The 24,518-nt window shown below is 47.4% G+C and overlaps 1 protein-coding gene, 1 long non-coding RNA gene and 2 other non-coding genes across 5 annotated transcripts; 3 read left to right on the top strand and 1 right to left on the bottom strand.

The window, feature by feature from the left end:
- Positions 1-985: 985 nt before the first annotated feature.
- On the bottom strand, positions 986-6,870 carry LOC138769317 (uncharacterized). The gene is made up of 3 exons (XR_011359234.1): positions 6,710-6,870; positions 3,093-3,183; positions 986-1,044 (listed from the first exon to the last, which is right to left on the bottom strand). It is a non-coding gene; the product is annotated as an uncharacterized lncRNA (long non-coding RNA).
- TNPO2 (transportin 2) lies at positions 6,821-23,349 on the top strand. Of its 2 annotated transcripts, none has more exons than XM_069947698.1 (25): positions 6,821-6,920; positions 10,678-10,794; positions 11,042-11,117; positions 12,365-12,514; positions 12,777-12,883; positions 13,742-13,875; positions 13,968-14,049; positions 14,129-14,251; positions 14,332-14,450; positions 15,174-15,234; positions 15,844-16,012; positions 16,192-16,344; positions 16,422-16,647; positions 16,924-17,095; positions 17,463-17,549; positions 17,724-17,831; positions 18,082-18,240; positions 18,324-18,411; positions 18,506-18,604; positions 18,681-18,776; positions 19,047-19,122; positions 19,196-19,295; positions 19,379-19,453; positions 20,273-20,419; positions 20,504-23,349. In XM_069947698.1, exons 1-24 carry the CDS (start codon positions 6,849-6,851, stop codon positions 20,378-20,380), a joined length of 2,757 nt encoding a protein of 918 aa, XP_069803799.1. In that variant the 5' UTR covers positions 6,821-6,848; the 3' UTR covers positions 20,381-20,419; positions 20,504-23,349. The 2 variants fall into 2 exon arrangements, with proteins under 2 accessions (XP_069803799.1, XP_069803808.1); XM_069947707.1 differs by having other exon boundaries at positions 6,826-6,920; positions 10,681-10,794.
- LOC138781847 (small nucleolar RNA SNORD41) lies at positions 17,283-17,351 on the top strand. The gene has a single exon (XR_011361565.1). It is a non-coding gene; the product is annotated as a small nucleolar RNA SNORD41 (small nucleolar RNA).
- LOC138781848 (small nucleolar RNA SNORD41) lies at positions 17,579-17,649 on the top strand. Its single transcript, XR_011361566.1, has one exon. It is a non-coding gene; the product is annotated as a small nucleolar RNA SNORD41 (small nucleolar RNA).
- Positions 23,350-24,518: the final 1,169 nt, after the last annotated feature.

The following is a 24,518-nucleotide window of genomic DNA, read 5'->3' on the forward strand; positions in this document are numbered from 1 at the left end:
GAGAGGGCCTATATATGATTTGCGACACAAAGTTCTACTATGTGGGAAGGAAAAGTGAACAATCGCAGTTAAAGGAGATATCACCTGTAGTCCCTGAATGTAACTGCACTGTAATAACTTATACATTTTGCAGAACCTGCGTATAGCTGTATTTTTTAATTCAGTAACAGTATGCAGTTATTATAGTGATCATGGTATGGTGGTATTATTGTATAATGGTAACATTGGTAATGTCGGTCTTGATATACTGGGACTTCTTTAGTAACAGTATGATGATATTTGTTCCCTTTGAGTTGTAGCAGTGGGATGGAACTAGGACCAAAATTTGCAGTGACTCTAGTTAGGCCACTGTCAGTCAAGTGGGTGGAGCTGAATTGTAATACCACACACAACCTAAGGACAAAGGGTGGTGCTGTTTACTGAAGAAAGTATCTATAGTGTCTATCTATAGTGTTTTTTCTAAATCTGAATAATTCCTTTAACCTGTCATTCAAGGGCCACATAAACCTGAATCCAGCCCTGTCACGTCACGTATTGATAAGCAAGATCGGACATTGTATAAATTATCTATAGTGCATAGTAATACTAATAAGTACTAATAAAGTATATTGCGGTGGTGCCGCACTTCTGGCAGTCAGTCCTGGGCCCGCCCCGCAGCACATCTCACCATGTCACATATTAGGAGGCCTCTTCTGCAGATATTTGGGTAATGTTCCTGCTCCGCCTGAACCGCGTTCAATTAGAGGAATGTCTCATCATTAGACGGAGGAGCTGTAACCCCTTGTGCCCATCTGTCAGATCTGTCACACTGCATTAGCATGAAAGGGAAGCAGATGGCACAGGGGGACAAGCACAGCCTGTTACACCAGAGATTTGTAAAGCTTAAAGGGACACGATGTTCTCCGACACAAGCCTCTTCACTCACTGTGTACAATCCCCTTCCAGTCCTGTATATTAGCATAGGCTATACACTATTCTATATATACCTATACTCCAAGATCTCTGCTTGCTGTCATTCCATAGGAACCTTCTGTGTTTACCATCCTGTAACGAAAAGCAGCTGTGAGAAATAAGGTTTGGAAAATGTATGCGACTGACGGCTACACCGGCGGCCATGTCACGGGTGTATCAGTCAAATGGATATCAACGTGCCTGATCCTTCTATTCACAAAAGATATGTCTGGTAGCAGTTATGTCCTATGTGAAGTATATGCATGCTCCCATCTGCTAGGTGTGCATGTGCATGGAGGGGGTGATCAGGAGATATAGCTGATGGCTGAACAAGGAGGTAATCAATAACGGAGGAGCTGATCTATATGAGAGATGGTGTCATGCTAGGATATAAACACCTTAGGATCAGGGGTGGTCTAAGTTCTTGGACCTACCACCACCACCACCACCACCACCACTACCAATCACGAGTATAAAGCGGGCACAACACTGGGGTTTGGGTTCCTGTGCAGAAATCCTGGCTATGCAGAGAACGACAACAAAGTCCCATTTACTTGAATAGGACCGTCTTGAGTTTCCTGTATACCCAGAAGTGACGCTATGCAGTATATAACCCAGAAGGAGGTGCATTGTGGGAGGGGGGGGGGGGGGCACAAACAAAGGGTCATGCTCAGCAATTAAAATGCATCCTTATTTTTTCCCATTATAACTGTTACAACATATGGGAGTGCTTACACGTCCACAATGTTCTTCATTACACCAGATTGGAATGGTATTTTTATGTAAAACGCATCATTAACCAGAGGAGGAAATGTTACCGTGCAACTTAGAAATCAGAGATTAAAATAAAAAATAATAATAGTAATAAAAAAAAATATATATTATTATTATTATTAATATTATTATTATTTTTCAAATCAGAATATGTCAAAAACATATATAGATTTGTAATTTACTTCTGTTTAGAAATCTCCAGTCTTCCAGTACTTATCAGCTGCTGTATGTCCTGCAGAAAGTGGTGTATTCTCTTCAGTCTGACACAGTGCTCTCTGCTGCCACCTCTGTCCATGTCAGGAACTTTCCAGAGCAGTAGCAAATCCCCATAGAAAAACTCTCCTGCTCTGGACAGTTCCTGACATGGACAGAGGTGGCAGCAGAGAGCACTGTGTCAGACTGTAGAGAATACACCACTTTCTGCAGGACATACAGCAGCTGATAAGTACTGGAAGGCTGGACATTTTTCAATAGAAGTCATTTACAAATCTATATAACTTTCTGATATGTCGGTTTGATGAAAAAACATACCAGGCTTTTTGGCCAAAATTAATTTTCTGATAACAGTCCCTATGTAATATAATTGATGTATGTGCTCTCCTTGGTTCACCACTTCTCCGGCTGTAGCCATCATCCAACGCTTGTATCCCTTTAGTAGGTCTGTAAGTCACAGTGGCACACCAGATGATAAAAGAGCTCTGATTTTTAGTCAAAATCTGTCGCCTGTAAATCCTCCCTTAAGCTCCTTTAAGGCCTTACATGACTGAGGTTTTTCATCCTTTCTGAGTATCTTGAGGGTTATTCTATTGTAATATTGCCCATACACTTCAAATTGTTTGCCAAAAATTTTACTTTCCAATCAACCAGTGAAAGAAAGTGCCAGAGATTTGTAATTTACTTCTGTTTAAAAATCTCTTCCAGTACTTATCAGCTGCTGTATGTTCTGCAGGAAGTAATGTATCCTTTCCTGTTTGACACAGCGCTCTCTGCTGCCACCTCTGTCCATGTCAGGAACTGTCCAGAGCAGTAACAAATCCCCATAGAAAACTTCTCCTGCTCAATGACTGGAAAGAATACCACTTCCTGCAGGACATACAGCAGCTGATAAGTACTGAAAGACAAGTAAATGACAAATCTCTAGCACTTTCTGGCTCCAGTTGATTTTAAAGATTTTCTTTGTCAATTACCCTTTTCTTGCATAACCTAGCGCTGAAGTTGGTTTTGGTACAGCATGTGTATGTGAAGGCCAGGATAGATAAGTGTTATTGAAGATGTATGGCAACGTCGCGTCCCTTTAATGTCCCTATACACCTTCAATAACCGATCGCTCAGCCCATAGTTATCTCTTCCGTCCTCTCCATACTCACGATGGTCGTCACAGCCAAACGTTGCTGTTTGACTGAACTGGCAGCAGCTTATCTCTTCAAGAACAAACCCCTAGTAGCGGCTTAGGCCGACCTGTGTATAAAGTGAAACGGGAACTTTAGATCTTCTGATTTATCCAATACTGCGTCTTTACTGAATTGTTTAAACCCCCCTATAATGTACTATCTTACCACCCAGACCTATATGTGATGACTTTTCAGGAGAATTACTGGACTCCTTACACAACTAGCAAAGGATTTAGTTGTTCAAAGTTCAAATCTACAAATTCATTTGATACCTATCTAAGAATATCTACATGAGAGGCTATGTACATGAAACCACAAAACAACAACAATGTATCAAAACAGTACGAAAAAGATGAAAACTCAAAGTGGGGACAAAGTTCAAGCTTCTGCTAATCCTATCTGTTGGACTGATAAGATTCCTATATCTTCTTCTCTCCTTTGACCTCCCCCTCCCCCCCCCCCCCCCCAGAAGAAGTTATGTGCCCCCATCTCATTCCACATTACGAGCTTCATTCTAAGGGTCCTATTACACTGAAAGATTATTGTGCTAAAAATCGGTAAATCGTTTAAATTTATGGGTGTATGAGGCAACGATTAAACGACTAACGATAATTTGTTTGTACGTCGTTGATCATATCATTTGAGCTGACCATAAAATTATTGTTAAGGGAGAACTCTGGGTTGGAGAGTGCAGGTGAGGGGGAGGATGAAAGACGTAACGTGCTCTCACCTCCCCGCCTCCAGCGCTAATGCTGGTATCTCACAGCTCCAGTCCCATATGCTTCTGGGTCAGAGCAGGGACCTGGGATGTCATGTGTACGGAGCGATTTTTAACGACTAATGATAAACGATCTCAAACTAGATTGTTTATCGTTAACCTAAAATCGTTCATCATATTACACAGAACAATGGTCGTTAGTTACGATCGATACTACAATCGTTTTTGCGATCGTTACTTTGATCGTTTATTCCATCTGATCCCAGCAAAACAATGGACAATGTGCAATTACATTGAACGATTAGGGAAAAAATGTGGAACTTGAACGACCGAATGTGGAATTACAGCGAACGATTAACGATAATGTTTGGGTCCTATTCCATGGACCGATATTGGCCCGATCAATAATGTAAATGAGCGTCGTTCTGCTAGATTGGCGCTCATTTACTTGGCCTATTACACGGCTTGATAATCGTTTAGCGAGGGCTGCAGGGACATCGTTACCGATGTCTTTGCAGCCCTTGTTTAAACACCATACTTTACTTAGTTGCAGGGCTTCTCCTTCCTCCCGGCCCCGCGTGGCAGCAGGTTCGGTGCGGCCTGTCTGAGCTGACAGACCACTCAGCCAATCACTGGCGGCGTTGGTCCTGGCCAGTGATTGGCTAAGCGGTCTGTCAGCTAAGACAAGCCGTACCGAAGCTGCTGCGCGCAGGACCGGGAGGAGTGCAGGAGAAGATCTGCAACATGCTTAGGTAAAGTATTGTGCTTGTTAAATCGTCACTCGCCTGCCACGCACCGCTATTCCAAGCAGCAATGCACGGTCGGTGCCCGATGATTTTAGGTTTGAACCGAAATAAACGATTAGCTGTCGTTGTCTCCATGGAGCGATAATCGCCCGAATCGGCAGATTATCACTCCGTGGAATAGGACCCTTAGGTTCAGATTTAAATAAGCGAATAACAACACACAAACAATTTTTCGATCGTTGCCTGCAATTACACAGAACAATTATTGTTTAAATTCCAACGATATCACGATTTTTCGCATTTTCACGTATAATAGGACCCTTAGGCCCGCCCAGCAGTAGAGGATGGGGGCCCCCTACAGCCACTGACTGGCTGAGCAGGTCTCCAAACTGCGGCCCTCCAGCTGTTGCAAAACTACATTTCCCATCATCCCTGGACAGCCAAATCCAAAGCTTTAGTTGTCCAGGCATGATGGGAGTTGTGGTTTCGCAACAACTGGAGGGCCGCAGTTTGGAGACCCATGGTTTGATTGTTGCCTCATACATCCGGAAAGTGGTAGTGGTCTCATACTGACCCATCAAAACTTTTTACCTGGCTCTATTAAAGGTCAAAAGTTTACATTAATGACGGGGACACTTTAAGAAAACTGACTACTGAATTAGACTTTTGTGGTGGCTCTAATAGACCCTCCATACACTCGGCAGCTCTGAAGCCTGTCTGCATTTCCCACAGGGACAGACTAAAAAAAGAACATGAGAGCCGCCTTATCAATTTCATAACAGAATTAGGCCATAGGCAATCCTCCAGCAAAAGAAGAAAATGTCCTTGAAAGTAGAAATCTCTTCCCTAAGGAAACAAACACTGGGAATTCTAGATCAGAGAATCCTTGGAGGCAAAATACATAAGGGACACATTTAAAGGGATTATCCAGGCTTAGAAAAAACATGGCCGCTTTCTTCTTCTTGGGTTTGGAGTTTTTCAGCTCATTTCAACTGGAGTGAAGGAAGCTCAGTTGTAATACCAGACACAGCTGAAGGACAGGGGTGGCGCTGTTTTTACAAGGTAATAGCTTTTTTTTTTTTTTTTTTCAAATCCTGGATAACCCCTAGTGAGGTTGATGACTTGTTAGTGATTTATCCCTGTATACCTCACTTCTACCATTCATAGCTTGGTGTATTCATGTTACTATCAGTAGCGTAGCAATAAGGGCTGCAGAAGTTGCAATTCCCATTGGGCCCCTACACTAGGCCCCCCTTAGCACATGCTATCATCCTGCTGACCTGCTATGACTATCTCATAGTTCTCCTAACCCTGATGGGGTCATCGAATACTTGGAGCAATATTCTAGAAACCTTCAGCCCGTATGGGATTACCCCTCTTGGCTATTATTCAGTTGTTTCTAAAACAGTCCCCACAAAGGAGGCGGGGTTAGTAATAACCCCACCCAAAAGTGGGCAAGGTAGTCTCTGGGTGGGGCTTAAAGGGGTATTCCCACACAAAAGTGTTATCCACTATCTATAGAAAATGGGATACCTAGCTGATCAGTGGGGGAGCCCGAATGCTGGGACCCTCACCGATCCCGAGAGTGGGGACTAAATTGTCCTTGAAGTGAATGATGTATATGGCGGTCTATTCATTCTCTATGGAACTGAACTTTAGCGGATCTGTTATCTGCCACCCTTTGGAGAAGGGGATACCCCTTTAAATGTTTTTGGCCTTCTAATATGATGGTAAAGATGGGCCTCCTCATTTGTCAAAACTCTCTGACAACAAACAGGCCTTGTTGCCCATAGCAACCGATCACAGACGGTCTAATTAATCTAGCTTTGGTTGCTATGGGCAGTAGGGGCTCATTTTTTTGTTTTAGGATTTTTGAGGCCTAGTGTGACTAAGCATCTGACGGTGACACTTTCCATTACTGTGAATCATAGAAGTTGTTATTATCAGCATGATCCAAGGACTAAGCTAGTCCACATATAGCACATAGTCTATAAGTGGAGATAGCCATAGCAACTGACAAGATACCCGCTCCCATTTTTGTCAGACAGCTCTGGTTGCCTAGAAATCTCTCTGCGTATTCAGCGATCGGCATTTGCCCAAAACAAAAATGGCGGAGTCTGTCACTCGACCTCCACTGATCACGTGGTGCGGCGTATTGCGAATGGCGGAATTTGAAAATCCTAGGCTCAGACGGCGGTCGGGAGGGATCATGCCGGAACTGGCTCCGCCCACCGAGAGTCGCCTTATTGGTCGGTTGGAGGGGTGCGAATGACGTCATCAGCCCGCGCTCTCTCTCTTTCTGTGTCTCCGCCGCCTGCGAGTCTCCTCCATCCGTGCGAGGTGAGCGGTACCGGAGGGGATGACGGGAGGGGTGGAGGCCGCGGCTGGGAGGAGGTGCCGGGGAGTGGGGGAGGGATAGGTGCTGGCACCGGGCAGTGGGAGTCCTGGCGGCAGCTACAGGTGGGAGCCGGCCGGGCCGACTGTGTCATGTATGGGGGGATGTGCCGCATCAGGCTGCAACGGGCGGGGGCGCTATCCTCATACCGTAACCGGGTCCCGGAGAGTAGTGGTGGTGGTGGTGGGCTTCTCATCAACATATGGGGGAGAGTACAGGATGGGGGAGGGGATGTAGGAGCCGCTGTAGTAGTAGTAGCTGGGGGGAGGGGGTTGTGCAGGATCTGCTGTAGTAGTAGGTGGGGGAGGTGCAGGATCTGTAGTAGTAGTAGATGGGGGGGGGGGGTGCAGGATCTGTAGTGGTAGTAGTAGCTGGGGGGAGGGGGTTGTGCAGGATCTGCTGTAGTAGGTGGGGGAGGGGTGCAGGATCTGTAGTAGTAGGTGGGGGGGTGCAGGATCTGCTGTAGTAGTAGGTGGGGGGATGTAGGATCTGTAGTAGTAGTAGGTGGGGGGATGTAGGATCTGCTGTAGTAGTAGGTGGGGGGATGTAGGATCTGCTGTAGTAGTAGGTGGGGGGATGTAGGATCTGCTGTAGTAGTAGGTGGGGGAGGGGTGCAGGATCTGTAGTAGTAGGTGGGGGAGGGGTGCAGGATCTGTAGTAGTAGGTGGGGGGGTTGTGCAGGATCTGCTGTAGTAGTAGGTGGGGGGGTGCAGGATCTGCTGTAGTAGTAGGTGGGGGGGTGCAGGATCTGCTGTAGTAGTAGGTGGGGGGGGGGTGCAGGATCTGCTGTAGTAGTAGGTGGGGGGGTGCAGGATCTGCTGTAGTAGTAGGTGGGGGGGGTGCAGGATCTGCTGTAGTAGGTGGGGGGGGATGTAGGATCTGCTGTAGTAGGTGGGGGGGGGATGTAGGATCTGCTGTAGTAGTAGGTGGGGGGGATGTAGGATCTGCTGTAGTAGTAGGTGGGGGGGGGGGGTGTGCAGGATCTGTAGTAGTAGGTGGGGGGGATGCAGGATCTGCTGTAGTAGTAGGTGGGGGGATGTAGGATCTGCTGTAGTAGTAGGTGGGGGGATGTAGGATCTGCTGTAGTAGTAGGTGGGGGTGCAGGATCTGTAGTAGTAGGTGGGGGTGCAGGATCTGTAGTAGTAGGTGGGGGTGCAGGATCTGTAGTAGTAGGTGGGGGTGCAGGATCTGTAGTAGTAGGTGGGGGGGGGTGCAGGATCTGTAGTAGTAGGTGGGGGGGTGCAGGATCTGTAGTAGTAGGTGGGGGGGGGGTGCAGGATCTGTAGTAGTAGGTGGGGGAGGTGCAGGATCTGCTGTAGTAGTAGGTGGGGGGATGTAGGATCTGCTGTAGTAGTAGGTGGGGGGGATGTAGGATCTGCTGTAGTAGTAGGTGGGGGGATGTAGGATCTGCTGTAGTAGTAGGTGGGGGGATGTAGGATCTGCTGTAGTAGTAGGTGGGGGGATGTAGGATCTGCTGTAGTAGTAGGTGGGGGGGTGCAGGATCTGTAGTAGTAGGTGGGGGGGATGCAGGATCTGCTGTAGTAGTAGGTGGGGGGTGCAGGATCTGCTGTGGTAGTAGGTGGTGCAGGATCTGCTGTAGTAGTAGGTGGGGGGATGTAGGATCTGCTGTAGTAGTAGGTGGGGGGGGGGTGCAGGATCTGTAGTAGTAGGGGGGGGGGGGTGCAGGATCTGTAGTAGTAGGTGGGGGGGGGGTGCAGGATCTGTAGTAGTAGGTGGGGGAGGTGCAGGATCTGCTGTAGTAGTAGGTGGGGGGATGTAGGATCTGCTGTAGTAGTAGGTGGGGGGGATGTAGGATCTGCTGTAGTAGTAGGTGGGGGGATGTAGGATCTGCTGTAGTAGTAGGTGGGGGGATGTAGGATCTGCTGTAGTAGTAGGTGGGGGGATGTAGGATCTGCTGTAGTAGTAGGTGGGGGGGTGCAGGATCTGTAGTAGTAGGTGGGGGGGATGCAGGATCTGCTGTAGTAGTAGGTGGGGGGTGCAGGATCTGCTGTGGTAGTAGGTGGTGCAGGATCTGCTGTAGTAGTAGGTGGGGGGATGTAGGATCTGCTGTAGTAGTAGGTGGGGGGGGGGTGCAGGATCTGTAGTAGTAGGTGGGGGGGGGTGCAGGATCTGTAGTAGTAGGTGGGGGGGTGCAGGTTCTGCTGTAGTAGTAGGTGGGGGGGGTGCAGGATCTGCTGTAGTAGTAGGTGGGGGGGGTGCAGGATCTGCTGTAGTAGTAGGTGGGGGGGTGCAGGATCTGTAGTAGTAGTAGGTGGGGGGGGTGCAGGATCTGTAGTAGTAGTAGGTGGGGGGATGTAGGATCTGTAGTAGTAGTAGGTGGGGGGATGTAGGATCTGTAGTAGTAGTAGTAGGTGGGGGGGTGCAGGATCTGCTGTAGTAGTAGGTGGGGGGGTGCAGGATCTGTTGTAGTAGGTGGGGGGGTGCAGGATCTGTTGTAGTAGGTGGGGGGGTGCAGGATCTGCTGTAGTAGGTGGGGGGGTGCAGGATCTGCTGTAGTAGGTGGGGGGGTGCAGGATCTGCTGTAGTAGGTGGGGGGTGCAGGATCTGCTGTAGTAGGTGGGGGAGGTGCAGGATCTGCTGTAGTAGGTGGGGGGGGTGCAGGATCTGCTGTAGTAGGTGGGGGGGTGCAGGATCTGCTGTAGTAGGTGGGGGGGGGGTGCAGGATCTGCTGTAGTAGGTGGGGGAGGTGCAGGATCTGCTGTAGTAGTAGTAGGTGGGGGGGGGCAGGATCTGCTGTAGTAGTAGTAGGTGGGGGGGGTGCAGGATCTGCTGTAGTAGTAGGTGGGGGGGTGCAGGATCTGCTGTAGTAGTAGGTGGGGGTGCAGGATCTGCTGTAGTAGTAGTAGTAGGTGGGGGGTGCAGGATCTGCTGTAGTAGGTGGGGGGTGCAGGATCTGCTGTAGTAGGTGGGGGGTGCAGGATCTGCTGTAGTAGGTGGGGGGGTGCAGGTTCTGCTGTAGTAGTAGGTGGGGGGTGCAGGTTCTGCTGTAGTAGTAGGTGGGGGGGGGGGTGCAGGTTCTGCTGTAGTAGTAGGTGGGGGGGATGCAGGTTCTGCTGTAGTAGTAGGTGGGGGGGATGCAGGTTCTGCTGTAGTAGTAGGTGGGGGGGTGCAGGATCTGCTGTAGTAGTAGGTGGGGGGGTGCAGGATCTGCTGTAGTAGTAGGTGGGGGGGGTGCAGGATCTGCTGTAGTAGTAGGTGGGGGGGATGCAGGATCTGCTCTAGTAGTAGGTGGGGTGTAGTAGTAGGAGAGGTGGGATGTATCTATCCCAGGCAGATTGTGTAGGGATATATATGATCTGGCATCTTCTGAGGCAGGATAAGGTATAGATGATGGGATCTTTCCAGATTGATACATGGGTGCATCCTATATGCATTCTAACCAGATCAGTGGAGGGGATATAGTGTGGGATCAGTGTGTGGACCCCAGAGATGATGCAGACATATGTCCTGAATACCGTGAGGGTCTCTGTATTCTTACTGTCTGATCTGGGATTCCCCCATTACTACCCACAAGGCTGTGTATCCTGACAATCATGGGGGCGGCTGTGATATTACAGCTATAAAGCTGGAGGCATCCATAGGGGTGGAAAGTGTGAGCAGGAAATTCTTAGTACAACAGTGACCCCAGCTGGCAGAAGGGGGTACTGCACTGTGCTGACATTTATCCTGTTCTTCTATTAGCAGCTTGTGGTTGTAAAGATGGACTGGCGCCCGGATGAGGAAGGATTACAGCAAGTCCTCCAACTCTTAAAGGACTCTCAGTCACCGGACACAGCCACCCAGAGGATCGTCCAGGATGTATCCTTTACATATCACACTTCTAATGGTTTCTCTGCTCATAAGTTGGTATATCGCCTGCTCAAGCATGGTCATCTTCACCCAGACTGAGTAGCCCCTGCCATGTAACATTTTGCTCAGTATTTTACCTAGCATGACAGACAGGAGGTGGCGGTATAATGTGGGGTGAGTGTACGGCACAGCATTGTTATGTAGGTGTCACAGGGGCGGCCACTCTCTGCCTGTGTTATCCTGAACAATCTCTCAGAAACTGAAGCAGCTGAACCAATATCCCGACTTCAACAACTATCTGATCTTTGTGTTAACACGGCTCAAGTCTGAAGGTATGCTGTGTATAATGTATGGTCAGGTATATGCTATGGGTCATGTTATGCTGGGTATACTCTATAGATCACTTGGAGGGTCAAATGTATGGGCTATAGGTTATATAGAGGGTTGTGTTATACTGGGCATACTTTATAGATCACTTGGAGGGTCAGGGGTGGGCTATAGGTTATATAGAGGGTTGTGTTATACTGGGCATACTTTATAGATCACTTGGAGGGTCAGGGGTGGGCTATAGGTTATATAGAGGGTTGTGTTATACTGGGTATACTCTATAGATCACATGAAGGGTCGGGTATGGGCTATAGGTTATATAGAGGGTTGTGTTATACTGGGCATACTTTATAGATCACTTGGAGGGTCAGGGGTGGGCTATAGGTTATATAGAGGGTTGTATTATACTGGGCATACTTTGTAGATCACTTGGAGGGTCAGGTGTATGGGCTATAGGTTATATAGAGGGTTGTGTTATACTGGGCATACTTTATAGATCACTTGGAGGGTCAGGTATGGGCTATAGGTTATATAGAGGGTTGTGTTATACTGGGCATACTTTATAGATCACTTGGAGGGTCAGGGGTGGGCTATAGGTTATATAGAGGGTCGTGTTATGCTGGGCATACTCTATAGATCTCTTGGAGGGTAAGGTGTATGCTAATGGTCACATATAGGCTGGTTTATAGTCTGTAGGTCATGTGAGTAGGTTACGTTGCGGTCTGAGTAACTTATGTGTCACATACTGTTTGCCTAAGGTCATGTAGTATTTCCCAGAGATGATGCAGACATATGTCCTGATACCGTGAGGGTCACTGTATTCATACTGTCTGATCTGGGATCACCCATCACTACCCACCAGGCCTAGTATTTTGTCCATTAGATCTTCCGACGATCGGCTACAGCTGACTATATCACTTAGACGTTATCTGCCACAGTCTATAAGGAATAAACCCCAACGTGCCCATGGGTGGGATGAGCAGGGTACTGACCTTGTGAGGGTGTGCGATCGGGCACAGAGCTATGTGACATAAGCAGTTTCATGTCCTGAGTAAGGTCAGGATCTCCAGCAGCACAGAGTGCTTCAGGAGGGCTATGCACATCTTGAGACCAAGCGGCCAGATATTGTATCATAGGGTTGTCATACAGATCCTAGCGTCATCCATATACTTTACATCCCTGTGACCCCGCAGTGTGCTGTGTATAACGTCTGGTCACGTGTCATGATATAAGAAGCCTTCCTTTATTACAGATGAACCCACGCGCTCCCTCAGCGGTCTCATCCTGAAGAACAACGTAAAAGCCCATTACCAGAACTTCCCACAGCCGGTGTCTGAGTTCATAAAGCAGGAATGTCTGAACAGCATCGGAGACTCGTCCTCCCTCATACGAGCCACCATTGGTGAGTCCGCCACGCGTCCCAGTGCTCCCTATTTTCTGCGTCTGGCGGATGTGATGCATATGATGTATTCCCGACAAACAGTGAGGGTTCTTGTATTCATACTGTCTGATCCTGAGACGCACAGACATCTCCTATATCCTGCCACTTGGCATTCTAGAGACTTGTGAGAAGGCCGTATACATGCAGCTGTATTACTGGGAGGACTTAATACTCAGGAGTTATGTTGCTTCTTGACCTGATGAAACCTGTCTCCTCTCCCCAGGGATTCTCATCACCACCATAGCATCAAAGGGAGAGCTGCAGACCTGGCCAGAACTTCTACCTCAGCTCTGCAACCTGCTGAACTCTGAGGACTACAACACCTGTGAGGTAAGCGGCAGCGGGATAGGAGAAGTGTGGATATAAGACTACAACACCTGTGAGGTAAGCGACAGCGGGATAGGAGTAGTGTGGATATAAGACTACAACACCTGTGAGGTAAGCGGCAGTGGGATAGGAGTAGTGTGGATATAAGACTAAAACACCTGTGAGGTAAGCGGCAGCGGGATAGGAGTAGTGTGGATATAAGACTACAACACCTGTGAGGTAAGGGGGATAGGAGTAGTATACATATAGGACTGTGATTGTGTAGAACAACAAGCTCCATCACTCACCTAGACTTTAAAACTTGGCTTCAGGCTTTATTCCAACATATGACAGATGCAGGGAGAGGACGGTGTGGGGTGCAGGGTGTATCTCCACAGGCTGCAGCCATTTCAAGTGTTACCACTTGTCTTCTGGCCTAGAATACATATAGAACTACAACACCTGTGAGGTAAGCAGCAGCAGGATAGGAGTAGTCTGGATATATGACTACAACACCTGTGAGGTAAGCGGCAGTGGGATAGGAGTAGTGTGGATATAAGACTACAACACCTGTGAGGTTAGCAGCATCGTGATTGGAGTAGTCTGGTTATAAGACTACAACACCTGTGAGTTGTCTGGCTTCAGTAGACTAGGCCACATCTATGTATGTTGCACTGTTAATAGGTTTGATCTGCACTGGACACACAGACTCGCAGTGAGTGAATTTCTGTTGGGAACTATAACTCCCAGCAAACCCTGACAGCTACATGTTGAGAGTTGCACGTTTCCCAATGGCCATACTTTACACAGAATTCTAGCCATCTCTGTGGGTTCTTATGGTCGATCCTCCCCCAACCTAGTTTTCTTTCTTATGTTTTTCAGGGAGCGTTCGGTGCTCTCCAAAAAATCTGTGAGGATTCCTCCGAGCTCCTGGACAGCGACGCCCTGAACAGACCGCTTAACATCATGATCCCCAAGTTCCTCCAGTTCTTCAAGCACTGCAGCCCCAAAATCAGGTCTTTTCATGTCCCTCCCATCCGTCCCCATGTATTAGGCGGTGACTTGTACACTGATCTGACACGCTGTCTCTTCCCGCTTCCCTTCCCAGGTCTCACGCCATCGCCTGCGTCAACCAGTTTATTACGGACCGGGCCCAGGCTCTCATGGATAATATTGACACGTTCATTGAGGTATGGAAGCTGCGGTTGTAATATCTGGGGAATACGACCGGTGAGGTGTAAGAATAATTAACCCTTTCCTTTCCTTCAGCATCTATTTGCACTTGCGGTGGATGAAGACCCAGAGGTCCGGAAGAACGTGTGCCGGGCTCTGGTCATGCTGCTGGAGGTGCGGATAGACCGGCTGCTCCCTCACATGCACAGCATTATCCAGGTAAGTAATGGTCTCGGCTCTGCTTAGTTGGGTTACGTTGGAGCCGCAGCGCTCAGTTGCGTCTCCTCTTCTGTCTCTAGTACATGCTGCAGAGGACGCAGGACAGCGATGAAAACGTGGCGCTGGAAGCCTGCGAGTTCTGGTTGACGCTGGCTGATCAACCCATCTGTAAGGACGCCCTGTCCAATCACCTGCTGCAGTGAGTACCCAAGTCCAGGCGGGAGCGGGGTGATCTGCAGAGCTAGCACTTCACTGGAGGGTAATCCTTACAGGGGGTTACAATATTAGGGGAACTCTGAAATGGCCGATTACTGATTAATGACTCTCTAGTGGGTGAGACATTGGCTTACAGAGTGGCCACCTATAGAGTTCCTTCTGGGGAACAGCTGATTTGCGTACATTTACCCAGGCAGCATTGCCTTTTAGTAGACTAACTTGCTCCAGCACATACAGTAGTTAGGTCCCCTCTGTGCCCTCATATAGTGGTTAGGCCTCTCGGGGCAGGTAGCCTTCCCTCCGGGCTGTGTTGTAGTCTATAGGTAATGTGATGAGCTAGGAATAGACTATAGGTTACATAGTGGCCTGGGTGACATGTCACATGGTAGACCTTAGGCGAACGCCTTACCATGTGGTATTCCCCAGAGATGATGCAGACATATGACCTGAACGCTGTGAGGGTCTCTGTATTCATACTGTCTGATCTGGGGTCTCCCATTATTACCCACAAGGCTGTGTATCCCAGAATGTCCTAGTATTTTTGTCCATTAGGTCTTCTGCGTATCTGCAACACCTGGTTATATCCACCCCGTTATTGGTGGACTCTCATACCAGTCTTTTATGTGGTATTATGACATTACCATGAAGCTGTTGGCCAGTGACTATACAGGAAATGCAGTTACATATCTGCTCATTGTTCTCGCAGGCTCATTCCCATCCTGGTGAACGGAATGAAGTACAATGAGATAGACATCATCCTCTTAAAGGTGAGTGCACCTATGTTGCTTGAGAATTTCTGTTTCATAGCCGCTCACAGTATTCTTCTGGTTGCCCTTGTCACCTTCGCTGTCATGTGACCTAACAGCTCAGCGCTGTGTGATGTGAGATCCCAGAAAAATCTGTACAATTTAAAGGGGAACACTTTAAAAAAAGTCGTCCAGCGATTTATTTTTTTATTTTTTTATTTTTTGTTACTCCTATTTAAAAAAAATCCCCAGTCTTCCAGTACTTTTCAGCTGCTGCAGGACCTGCAGGAAGTGGTGTGTTCTCTCCCAATAGAAAACCTCCCCTGCTCTGGACAGTTCCTGACATGGACAGAGGTGGCAGCAGAGAGCACTGTCAGACTGGAAAGAATACACCACTTCCTGCAGGACATATAGTACTGAAAGACTGGAGGTGTTTTTTTTTTTTTTTTTTTTAACCGTTAATTAGAACTCTGTATAACTTTCTGACACCAGTTGAATTGAAAGAATGTTTTTTTTTTTTTGTTTTTTTTCCCGCAGTGCCCCTTAAGTGTCATTTTTCAGATGAGACTAAAGTTATAGCTGATAGACTTCCTGCATGTGTATAGTAATGTGGCTTTTCATGCTCCTCAGGGGGATGTGGAGGAAGATGAGACCGTCCCAGACAGCGAGCAGGACATTAAGCCGCGCTTCCACAAGTCTCGCACTGTGACCCTGCAACACGAAGAGGAGCGGGTGGAAGGGGAGGACGATGGCGACGATGAAGATGATGACGACGACACATTGTCTGACTGGAATCTGAGTATGTACTACTCCTTTAGAGCGCAGGGATTGGTGACCTCCAGTAATGCAGATTCTTCCCACTCAGTTACGCTGAGGGTCTCCTGTATTCATACTGTCTGATAGGAGGTCTGGGACTCTAGTGTTCGGCCTCTTTAAGGTGATGTATAGAGTGAGAGGACAGTGTGTGTTTTTCCTCAGGGAAGTGTTCTGCTGCTGCCCTGGACGTTCTCGCCAACGTGTTTCGTGAAGAGCTGCTCCCTCACCTACTCCCGCTTCTCAAGGGTCTGCTGTTCCACCCGGAATGGGTCATAAAGGAGTCTGGTATCCTGGTACTCGGGGCCATTGCTGAAGGTAGGATATCTCCATCATCCAGTCTGATGGTCACATGTTTACCCCTGTAAATGCTGAGTTGATGTTGTTGTGTGCAGGCTGTATGCAGGGCATGGTCCCCTACTTGCCGGAGCTCATTCCTCACCTCATCCAGTGCCTGTCTGATAAGAAGGCTTTAGTCCGCTCCATCGCCTGCTGGACCCTGAGCCGATATGCCCACTGGGTGGTCAGCCAACCCCCTGACCTGTACCTGAAGCCCCTTATGACTGAGCTACTGAAACGAATTCTGGACAGCAACAAGCGGGTGCAGGAAGCGGCATGCAGGTATGATGTGCCATGGTGACAGGAGGATGTCCGGATGCTGAAACCCCACACCCATCTCTAAAACAAAGGGGCAGGAGCACATAGACCTTTCATTTTAGATATTGGCGGGGTCTTAGCACCCAGACCACAACTGATGAAAGCTTCTGGCATGACAAATTTTCTGCTTAGTGTATGTTAGTGTCTAGCATTCTGCTTTATGGCAGCACAGAATAATGGTTAGCATTAGTGTATATGTGAGTATATTATAATATGTTATCTATACGCTCTGTCTCACAGTGCGTTTGCCACTCTGGAGGAAGAAGCCTGCACAGAGCTCGTACCGTATTTAAGTTTTATCCTGGACACTTTGGTTTTTGCCTTTGGGAAATACCAGCATAAGAATCTGCTCATACTGTATGACGCCATCGGGACCCTGGCGGATTCGGTGGGGCACCATTTAAATCAGCCGGTGAGTAGCAGTAGATGCATCAGGTATAGATAGAGCTACAGCAGGGGTAGGGAACCGTGGCTCTCCAGCTGTTGCAAAACTACCACTCCCATCGTGCATGGACAGCCAAAGCTTCAGCTTTGGCTGTCCATGCATCATAGGAGTTGTAGTTTTGAGCTGCACAATGTAAGAGATAGAGAGGTTGTCTCTGGAGGTGATGCAGATAAGTGTTACATGAAATCCTATGATGTCTCTGTATTCATACTGTCTGATCCAGAGTCTGTCCTCACACCTCACTCTATGTAGGTGCTCTTTATATGACTCCACATTTTTTCCTTCTCCCTAATAACGTATCTAACGTCTATATTGTAATCGTCTGTGTTTTCAGGAGTACATACAAAAACTGATGCCCCCTCTTATCCAGAAGTGGAACGAACTGAAGGATGAAGATAAAGACCTTTTCCCACTTTTGGAGGTGAGGAATGTCCCACTAGAGCTGCTTAGAGGGGTGTGATGTAGAACCTGAAATCTGAATTCCACTTGATGGTGTTTAGTATTCATACTGCCTGACCCCTGATACTGGTGCTGTGCGCGTTGGTTAGGAGATTGGTTTGGTGGTTTATCTGTGTGACTTGTTTTTTCCCCCCAGTGCTTGTCTTCCATTGCGACCGCCCTGCAGAGCGGATTCCTCCCTTACTGTGAGCCAGTGTATCAGCGATGCGTCACGTTGGTGCAAAAGACCCTCGCTCAAGCCATGGTAAGCTCTCCCTAAATCACAGGTGTCTAACCTGCGGCCCTCCACCTGCTGCAGAACTACAATACCCATCAGGGCTGGTGGGCTGTGAGTGACACAATTGCCCCACATGTAATCCGTTATCATGGCTGAACCTAGGCCATACTGGCTGTTACCTGACACATCCTCCACAACTGTTAGTCTCTAATATTAACCCTGTAGTCTCATATGGCTATGCCTGGCCATAGAGCTGACCTGTGTTTGTGCCTGACAGATGTATAGTCAGCATCCGGACCAGTACGAAGCTCCTGATAAAGATTTCATGATCGTGGCCCTGGATCTTCTCAGCGGGCTGGCGGAGGGGCTTGGTGGCCATGTGGAGCAGTTAGTAGCCAGAAGCAACATTATGACCCTTCTGTTTCAGTGCATGCAGGTGAGGAGGGGTGTGTGGTCTTGGTAGGTTCCAGGCTCATTGGTGATGTAGCCATTTTCTGAGGTTCTTTCTTTTCCTTTCAGGACATCATGCCCGAGGTTCGGCAGAGCTCCTTCGCTCTCCTGGGTGATCTGACAAAGGCTTGTTTCCTGCACGTGAAGCCTTGTATATGTGAGTGAGCTAAACGCTACTGTATCCATGTCCCCAAGTGTTATATGCTTGGCTTTAATGAATGATTGATTGAGTTCTTTATTTTTTTTACCAGCTGAATTTATGCCCATTCTCGGCACCAACCTCAACCCGGAGTTCATCTCCGTCTGTAACAATGCCACCTGGGCTATCGGGGAGATCTGCATGCAAATGGGTGAGCGTCACTTCAAGTTATTACAGCTATGGGTAGAGTCGGCTATTGTGTATCTAATCCCACTTCTCTTTATCAGGGGCCGAGATGCAGCCATATGTTCCTATGGTCTTGAACAACCTCGTAGAAATTATCAATCGGCCGAATACTCCCAAGACGCTGCTTGAAAACACAGGTTAGTAGTGATCACATCAGGTTTAGACCCATTAGACCTATTCTTGACTACGTTCAGAGTGCTAAAATGCGTGGTGAGCGCTGCGGTAATGCTGGCTTGTATGGTACGTGAGGCCTGTGATTGGCTGCTGCGGTTATGTGGATATGTGACATCACTGATACATTGTAACAGACCCTCCGTTGTATGAGCAGGATGGGGTCTTTTCTCCATGTGCTTTCAGCTCCTGAACCCATGTCAAAGCCAATAACTCTCCCCCTTATTCCCTCCTAGCCATCACTATTGGGCGCCTAGGCTGTGTGTGTCCCCAGGAAGTGGCTCCCATGCTGCAGCAGTTTATACGGCCCTGGTGAGTTGCTGACCCTTGCACCCCATCCCTGTGTGTATTCCTCTATTTATATGGCGGTCTCCTCTTACTTCAGGTGCACGTCCCTGCGTAACATCCGTGACAATGAGGAGAAGGACTCGGCCTTCAGGGGGATCTGTATAATGATCGGCGTAAATCCTGGAGGAGTAGTGCAGGTAATAGGCTCAGTTTTTTTTTTAGCTTGGGTCTTTCCTTGCCCTGTTTCTATGTATCTACATTCATCTTTGTTATCTTTCAGGATTTCATCTTTTTCTGTGATGCTGTGGCCTCCTGGGTGAGCCCCAAAGACGATCTGAGGGACATGTTCTATAAGGTGAGTTTGTCTGCTATTCTGTTACCAGATGACCAGCAAATGTATATACGAGAGGATGCAGTCAGGAGGTAGCACTAAGTATGACGCTTTTAGTGCTCGTTCCGACACATTAGTGATGATCAGACGCCTTCCGGTTGAGTTGGATAAGCTCTTCACTCCCCAGCTCACTGGCATCTGCAGTCTGGGGACAGTCACCTGCAGCAAGGTCACTAGGCATCTGAACAGCCTCACAGATCAAAACTTTTGACACTTTAAGGTTTCTTTTAAAGTGACTGCACACATTTAAAAGGGGAATTCATATCTAGGCTTGTCATAGCAAGCAGACCACCAGGACCCCCACTGATCCCGAGCATGGAGACGCAGTACCCTCTGCAATGAATGGAGCGTGCCTGTGCAACAACTGTGGCCTATGCTCCATTCATTCTTATGCTTTCCAGCTCAAAACTCGCTATGAAGGGAGTGGTGGCCGTGCAGGTGATCCGGGCGCTCCATTCCCAGTGATCAGCCTGTTATCCCCCATACATAAGATAAATTAAATGGGAATATTTGAGATTAGAGACTCAACTTCTTTTGCAGTGTCTAGCTAAGGGTAAGATCCGTGTTAAAGGGGTTATCCAGCATTATAAAAGTGTAGCTGTTTTCTTTCCCAGCGCCACCTCATGTCCTCAGGTTGTGTGTGGTATTACAGCTCTGCTTCATTTACTTCATTGTGTTATCTGCTTCCAGCCCAGGGCTTGAGCTCTGACGGGTACGGACAATGTATGTTCTCACATGGTTATATATGGCGTCTTTTTTTTTTTCTTTTTTTTTTTATTTCAGATTTTGCACGGTTTTAAGGAACAGGTCGGGGAGGAGAATTGGAACCAGTTCTCCGAGCAGTTCCCTCCTCTGCTGAAGGAGCGTCTGGCTGCATTCTATGGGGTGTAATGTGATCACGGGCAAATCTACACATACCCAGCGTGGGAGGTAAGGATAACGGGAGCCGCGGGGGAGGAGGGACAGCTCTGTCACAGGCTGCCAATAAATCATTGTCACCTCTTCTTCCTACAGGTTCCTGTTAGGTCCATGAGGTCATTGGGGAGATTGGTGTCCTACACCCCACACATCCAGTCTTTAGCGGGGTTTCAGGGAACAGCGTCCTGGGTCAGTGACATCCCTCCATTCCAGACTCCTTCCACCTGACTCCCAAGGCGCCTCAGCGGAGAACAGGAGGATGTAAACACTACGCCACCCTCCCGCCCTCGGAGATCTTCTTCTTTTTTTATTTTTTATTTTCTAGTAACTGAGCATGAGGGGGGAAGTTGTCTTAGGATTGTTAACCCTTGTAGGGTGGGGGGGTAGGGCTATACCGGAGGAGCTGGTCCCACGTCAGGGAAGGAGGGTTGGAGGGTTAGACTATAGAGCGGGAGGGAGGAAAGGGATCTACAGCTATAGAGACATTGGACTGTTCCCCTACAGTTCGGAGCAGGTTAGGGTCAAACAAAAAGTAAAAATACAAAAAAAATACAAAAATCACAGCAGAATAGGGTTGCAACCACAGAACGGAAAGGTCGACCATGTTAAGTAGGCCCAGGTTCAGCCGAAGGAAGAGATTGTAAAGTCATGAGATGCGTCTGGGGGAGAAGGAGAAGAGATAGTGACATATTTTGTTCTTTTTGCGTCTTACTACATTAGCTCCCTTTGCTAATTTGCACAACAGTTAAAAGGTTTCACTACAAGACGTCTCAGTAATAACCTACATAGCGACGGCAGGCAGAGTCTTGGGTTGTGGAGATTTCTTCTTCTTTTTTTCCTTTTTTTTGTATGTTAGTATCTACACATGTAGAATCGCGAGAGGATTATAAAGACTTTGCTGCTGTGTGGGCAGGGAGCTCTCTAGTGGCTAAAATAATAGGATGAATTTAGTGACTGAGTGAGGGAGGTCTTGTAGTTTAAAAGATGATGGTTAATAAACTCATTTCTGAGCGGAGATGATATGCCAGCCTCTCGGACATGAGACACTGGGGTCTGCCCGCCAGCACCCATGGTCTGCCTTTTGGTTTTAATAGGCATTACTAGTAAGGAGGAGGTTGTAAAAGGGGTTATATACTTAAATTTAGTCCCTTATTGCTGAAAACTGGGGCTGTCTGCAGGGGGCAGTGTGTGCAGTTATCTTGACTGTGTCTATAGGCTGCAGGGATACATAGCAGCTATCTATAGCAATGTGAACCCAGCTGTTACAGAACTACAAGTTCCAGCATGCCCTGTTGTCCTTTAGTGTGACATTGAGATCTGCCTGCAGGGGCAGTGTGTGCAGTGATCTTGACTCTGTATGCAGCTGGAGGTCCATAGCGGCCATCTATAGCTATGGTAGGGAACCTTGGCTTTCCAGCTGTTGTAAAACTACAACTCCCATCATTCCTGGACAGCCAAAGCTTTAGCATGATGGGAGTTAGCATGTAGTTTTGCAACAGCTGAAGAGCCAAGGTTCCCTGCCCCCAGTCTATAGCAATGTTACCCAAGCTGTAGGCATGCTGAGAGTTGTAGTTTTGCCACAGGCTCAATAACATTGATTTATGGAGAGCTCTGCCTGTGTTCTGTTTAGATATATGAGCTGTCTGGATGTAGGTACACACTGCAGCCATTGCTCCCCGGTATCGGCACTTAGGAATAACGTTACTGATGTATGTGGTAACTCACGGTACATTTTTGCCCATATTTATAGGGGTTATCTAGACTTAGAAAAACATGTCTGCTTTCTTTCAGAAACAGCACCCCTCCTCACTGTAGGTTGGGTGGGGGTTTTGCTGCTTGGTTTCATTTAGGTGAATGGAGCTGATTTGTAATACCACACACAGCCTGAGGATAGGGGTGGTGCTGTTTCTTGTAAGAAAGTATTTGTGCTTTTTCTAACCCAAGGTAACCCTTTTAAGTAACAGTTTAGAATCTCCTTCAACCACACACCGACAGATCTAGTATATAGCAATCCATAGGTGTCATTTGATGAGGTTAAAAAAAAGAAAAAAATTGATAAATTTGCTTCCCTTTAAAAAAAAATTTTTATAGAAATTTCTCAGTTCGGTTAGTACAAACTTTGTACCCGGTGGGTCCACAGCCAGGGCTCATGTTGGAGCAATTATATCTCCATGACGTAGCTGGGCGACTCGACGGACACTGCCCAGTCAGTGGGCGCTAGGAGCAATGCATGGTATAGCGAGTCATTCCAGATCACTTAGTATCGGCAGCTTTGGATCTCATCTGCTTGGCACAGATCAGGCGTCCCATGTAGACATAAATGGGGCTGCCGTCTGTAGCGTCTAGAGTCCGGTACAGAAGCGGAAGTCTGGTTGCTACGGGTAGCGGCTGCATAGATGGTGGCGTACCATCACCCGTCAGGAGGTCCGCGACTAACATTCCAGGTTACTTACCCCACAGACACATAGAGAGATATATTTTTTTTTAATGGAGATTTGTAACCAGAAGAAGAAAAGGTCCGAGACTTGACTGACACTGTGAAAAGGGAGATGAGCGTGTGATGTGGCTTTAGGCTTAGTGCAGTGTAGGAAAGGGTTAAAGCAGCTGTGCCCACCCACTGGGCACACTCGGGGGTTGGCTGTTTTAGTAGGTAGAGCAGGGATTCTGCAGTTAGATGGCGTACAGGTAGGTGTCGTGAAGTGTGAGCTCCTGGGCCGAGGTTTCATTAGCATCCTCCCTTCCTGTTTTGTATAGTAGGGCACACCACTAGGCTCCAGGTGAATTCTGGGACTGTATATTGGTATTTGTGATGTAATGTTTCCTATGGTAAAACTGCAGTGTATTTAGTGTAAAGCCGTCTGCTTGCACCTTTGCTCAGATGAGAATTATATTCTCATTTTATGTATATTTTTTTTTTCTTTTTTTTTTTTTGGTTAACTAAAATGCAGTTTTTTTGTGACTCTACTCGTCTACTGTGCTGTTTATATGGGGGAGGGGGTTTGATGTGCGTGTGGCGCGTTTCTAGAAGAATGGCTGAAACTACTTGTCTTTTGTAAGGTGTGCATTAGCTGGTGTGAATTATGTTGCTACCTGCGAAATCTGACTTCCCACCCACCAAATGTCTGCTATAATTCATGTCACCCTTAGAATAGATATTACACTGGGGGAGCTGAATGTGTCAATAGTTCTGCAGCCTCCCCTGATGTCTATATATTACATGTTACCATTAGAATAGACATTACACTGGGGGGAGCTGTTTGTGTTAGTAGTGCTGCAGCCTCCCCCTGATGTCTATTCTAATGGTAACATGTATTATATAGACATCTGGGGAGGCTGTCTGTGTCACCAGTGCTACAGCCTCCCCTGATGTCTATATAATACATGTTACCATTAGAATAGCTCCCCCCCCCAGTGTAATGTCTATCTGTTTCACTAGTGCTGCATCCTCCCCTGATGTCTATATATTATGTTACTATTAGAATAGACATTACACTGGGGAAGCTGTCTGTGTCACTAGTGCTGCAGCCTCCCCTGATGTCTATATATTATGTTACTATTAGAATAGACATTACACTGGGGAAGCTGTCTGTGTCACTAGTGCAAGTCTCCCCTGTTGTCTATATAGTACATGTTACCATTATATAAATCCTACAGAAATGGCTTACACCAAAAAATACTATACGACAACAATTAAATATCAATAATTGCTTTATTAAGTATTAAATACACAAAAAAACTGATTAAAAATAGATGTGCAGAGATGACATAAATAAACCACAGGTTACACCAGGACCCTTATAATGTATTGGATGCATCTAGGCAGCATTGGAGGAAAAATAGGTAAAGTGCAAGTGCAATGCATAAAGTAGTACCACTAACGTGGACTCCAATGCTCTGATTACATAGGTATGTATTGTAGACTTCTAACAAAATAAGGTGCCCAGCTCCAGTAAAGTGCAACAATGCAAGGTGCTAAATATACCTGATGTCCGGTGGTCTATGGCTCCTCTCCCTCCCTACTTAATAAAGGAATTATTGATATTTAATAGTTGCATAGTATTTTCCCTTCTCGCCCTATGACAGCACCCCTGGAGAGCGTCCATCCCCCTTC

Source organism: Dendropsophus ebraccatus, chromosome 1 (genome assembly GCF_027789765.1).
Source record: "Dendropsophus ebraccatus isolate aDenEbr1 chromosome 1, aDenEbr1.pat, whole genome shotgun sequence".
In the NCBI taxonomy this organism is placed as follows: Eukaryota; Metazoa; Chordata; class Amphibia; order Anura; family Hylidae; genus Dendropsophus; species Dendropsophus ebraccatus.

Coding starts and splice junctions, on each gene's coding strand:
- TNPO2 (XM_069947698.1), top strand. CDS start 6,849: ATGACGTCATCAGCCCGCGCTCTCTCTCTTTCTGTGTCTCCGCCGCCT. Junction 14,050..14,128: donor ATATTGACACGTTCATTGAG/GTATGGAAGCTG, acceptor CCTTTCCTTCAG/CATCTATTTGCACTTGCGGT. Junction 14,451..15,173: donor CTGTCCAATCACCTGCTGCA/GTGAGTACCCAA, acceptor TTGTTCTCGCAG/GCTCATTCCCATCCTGGTGA.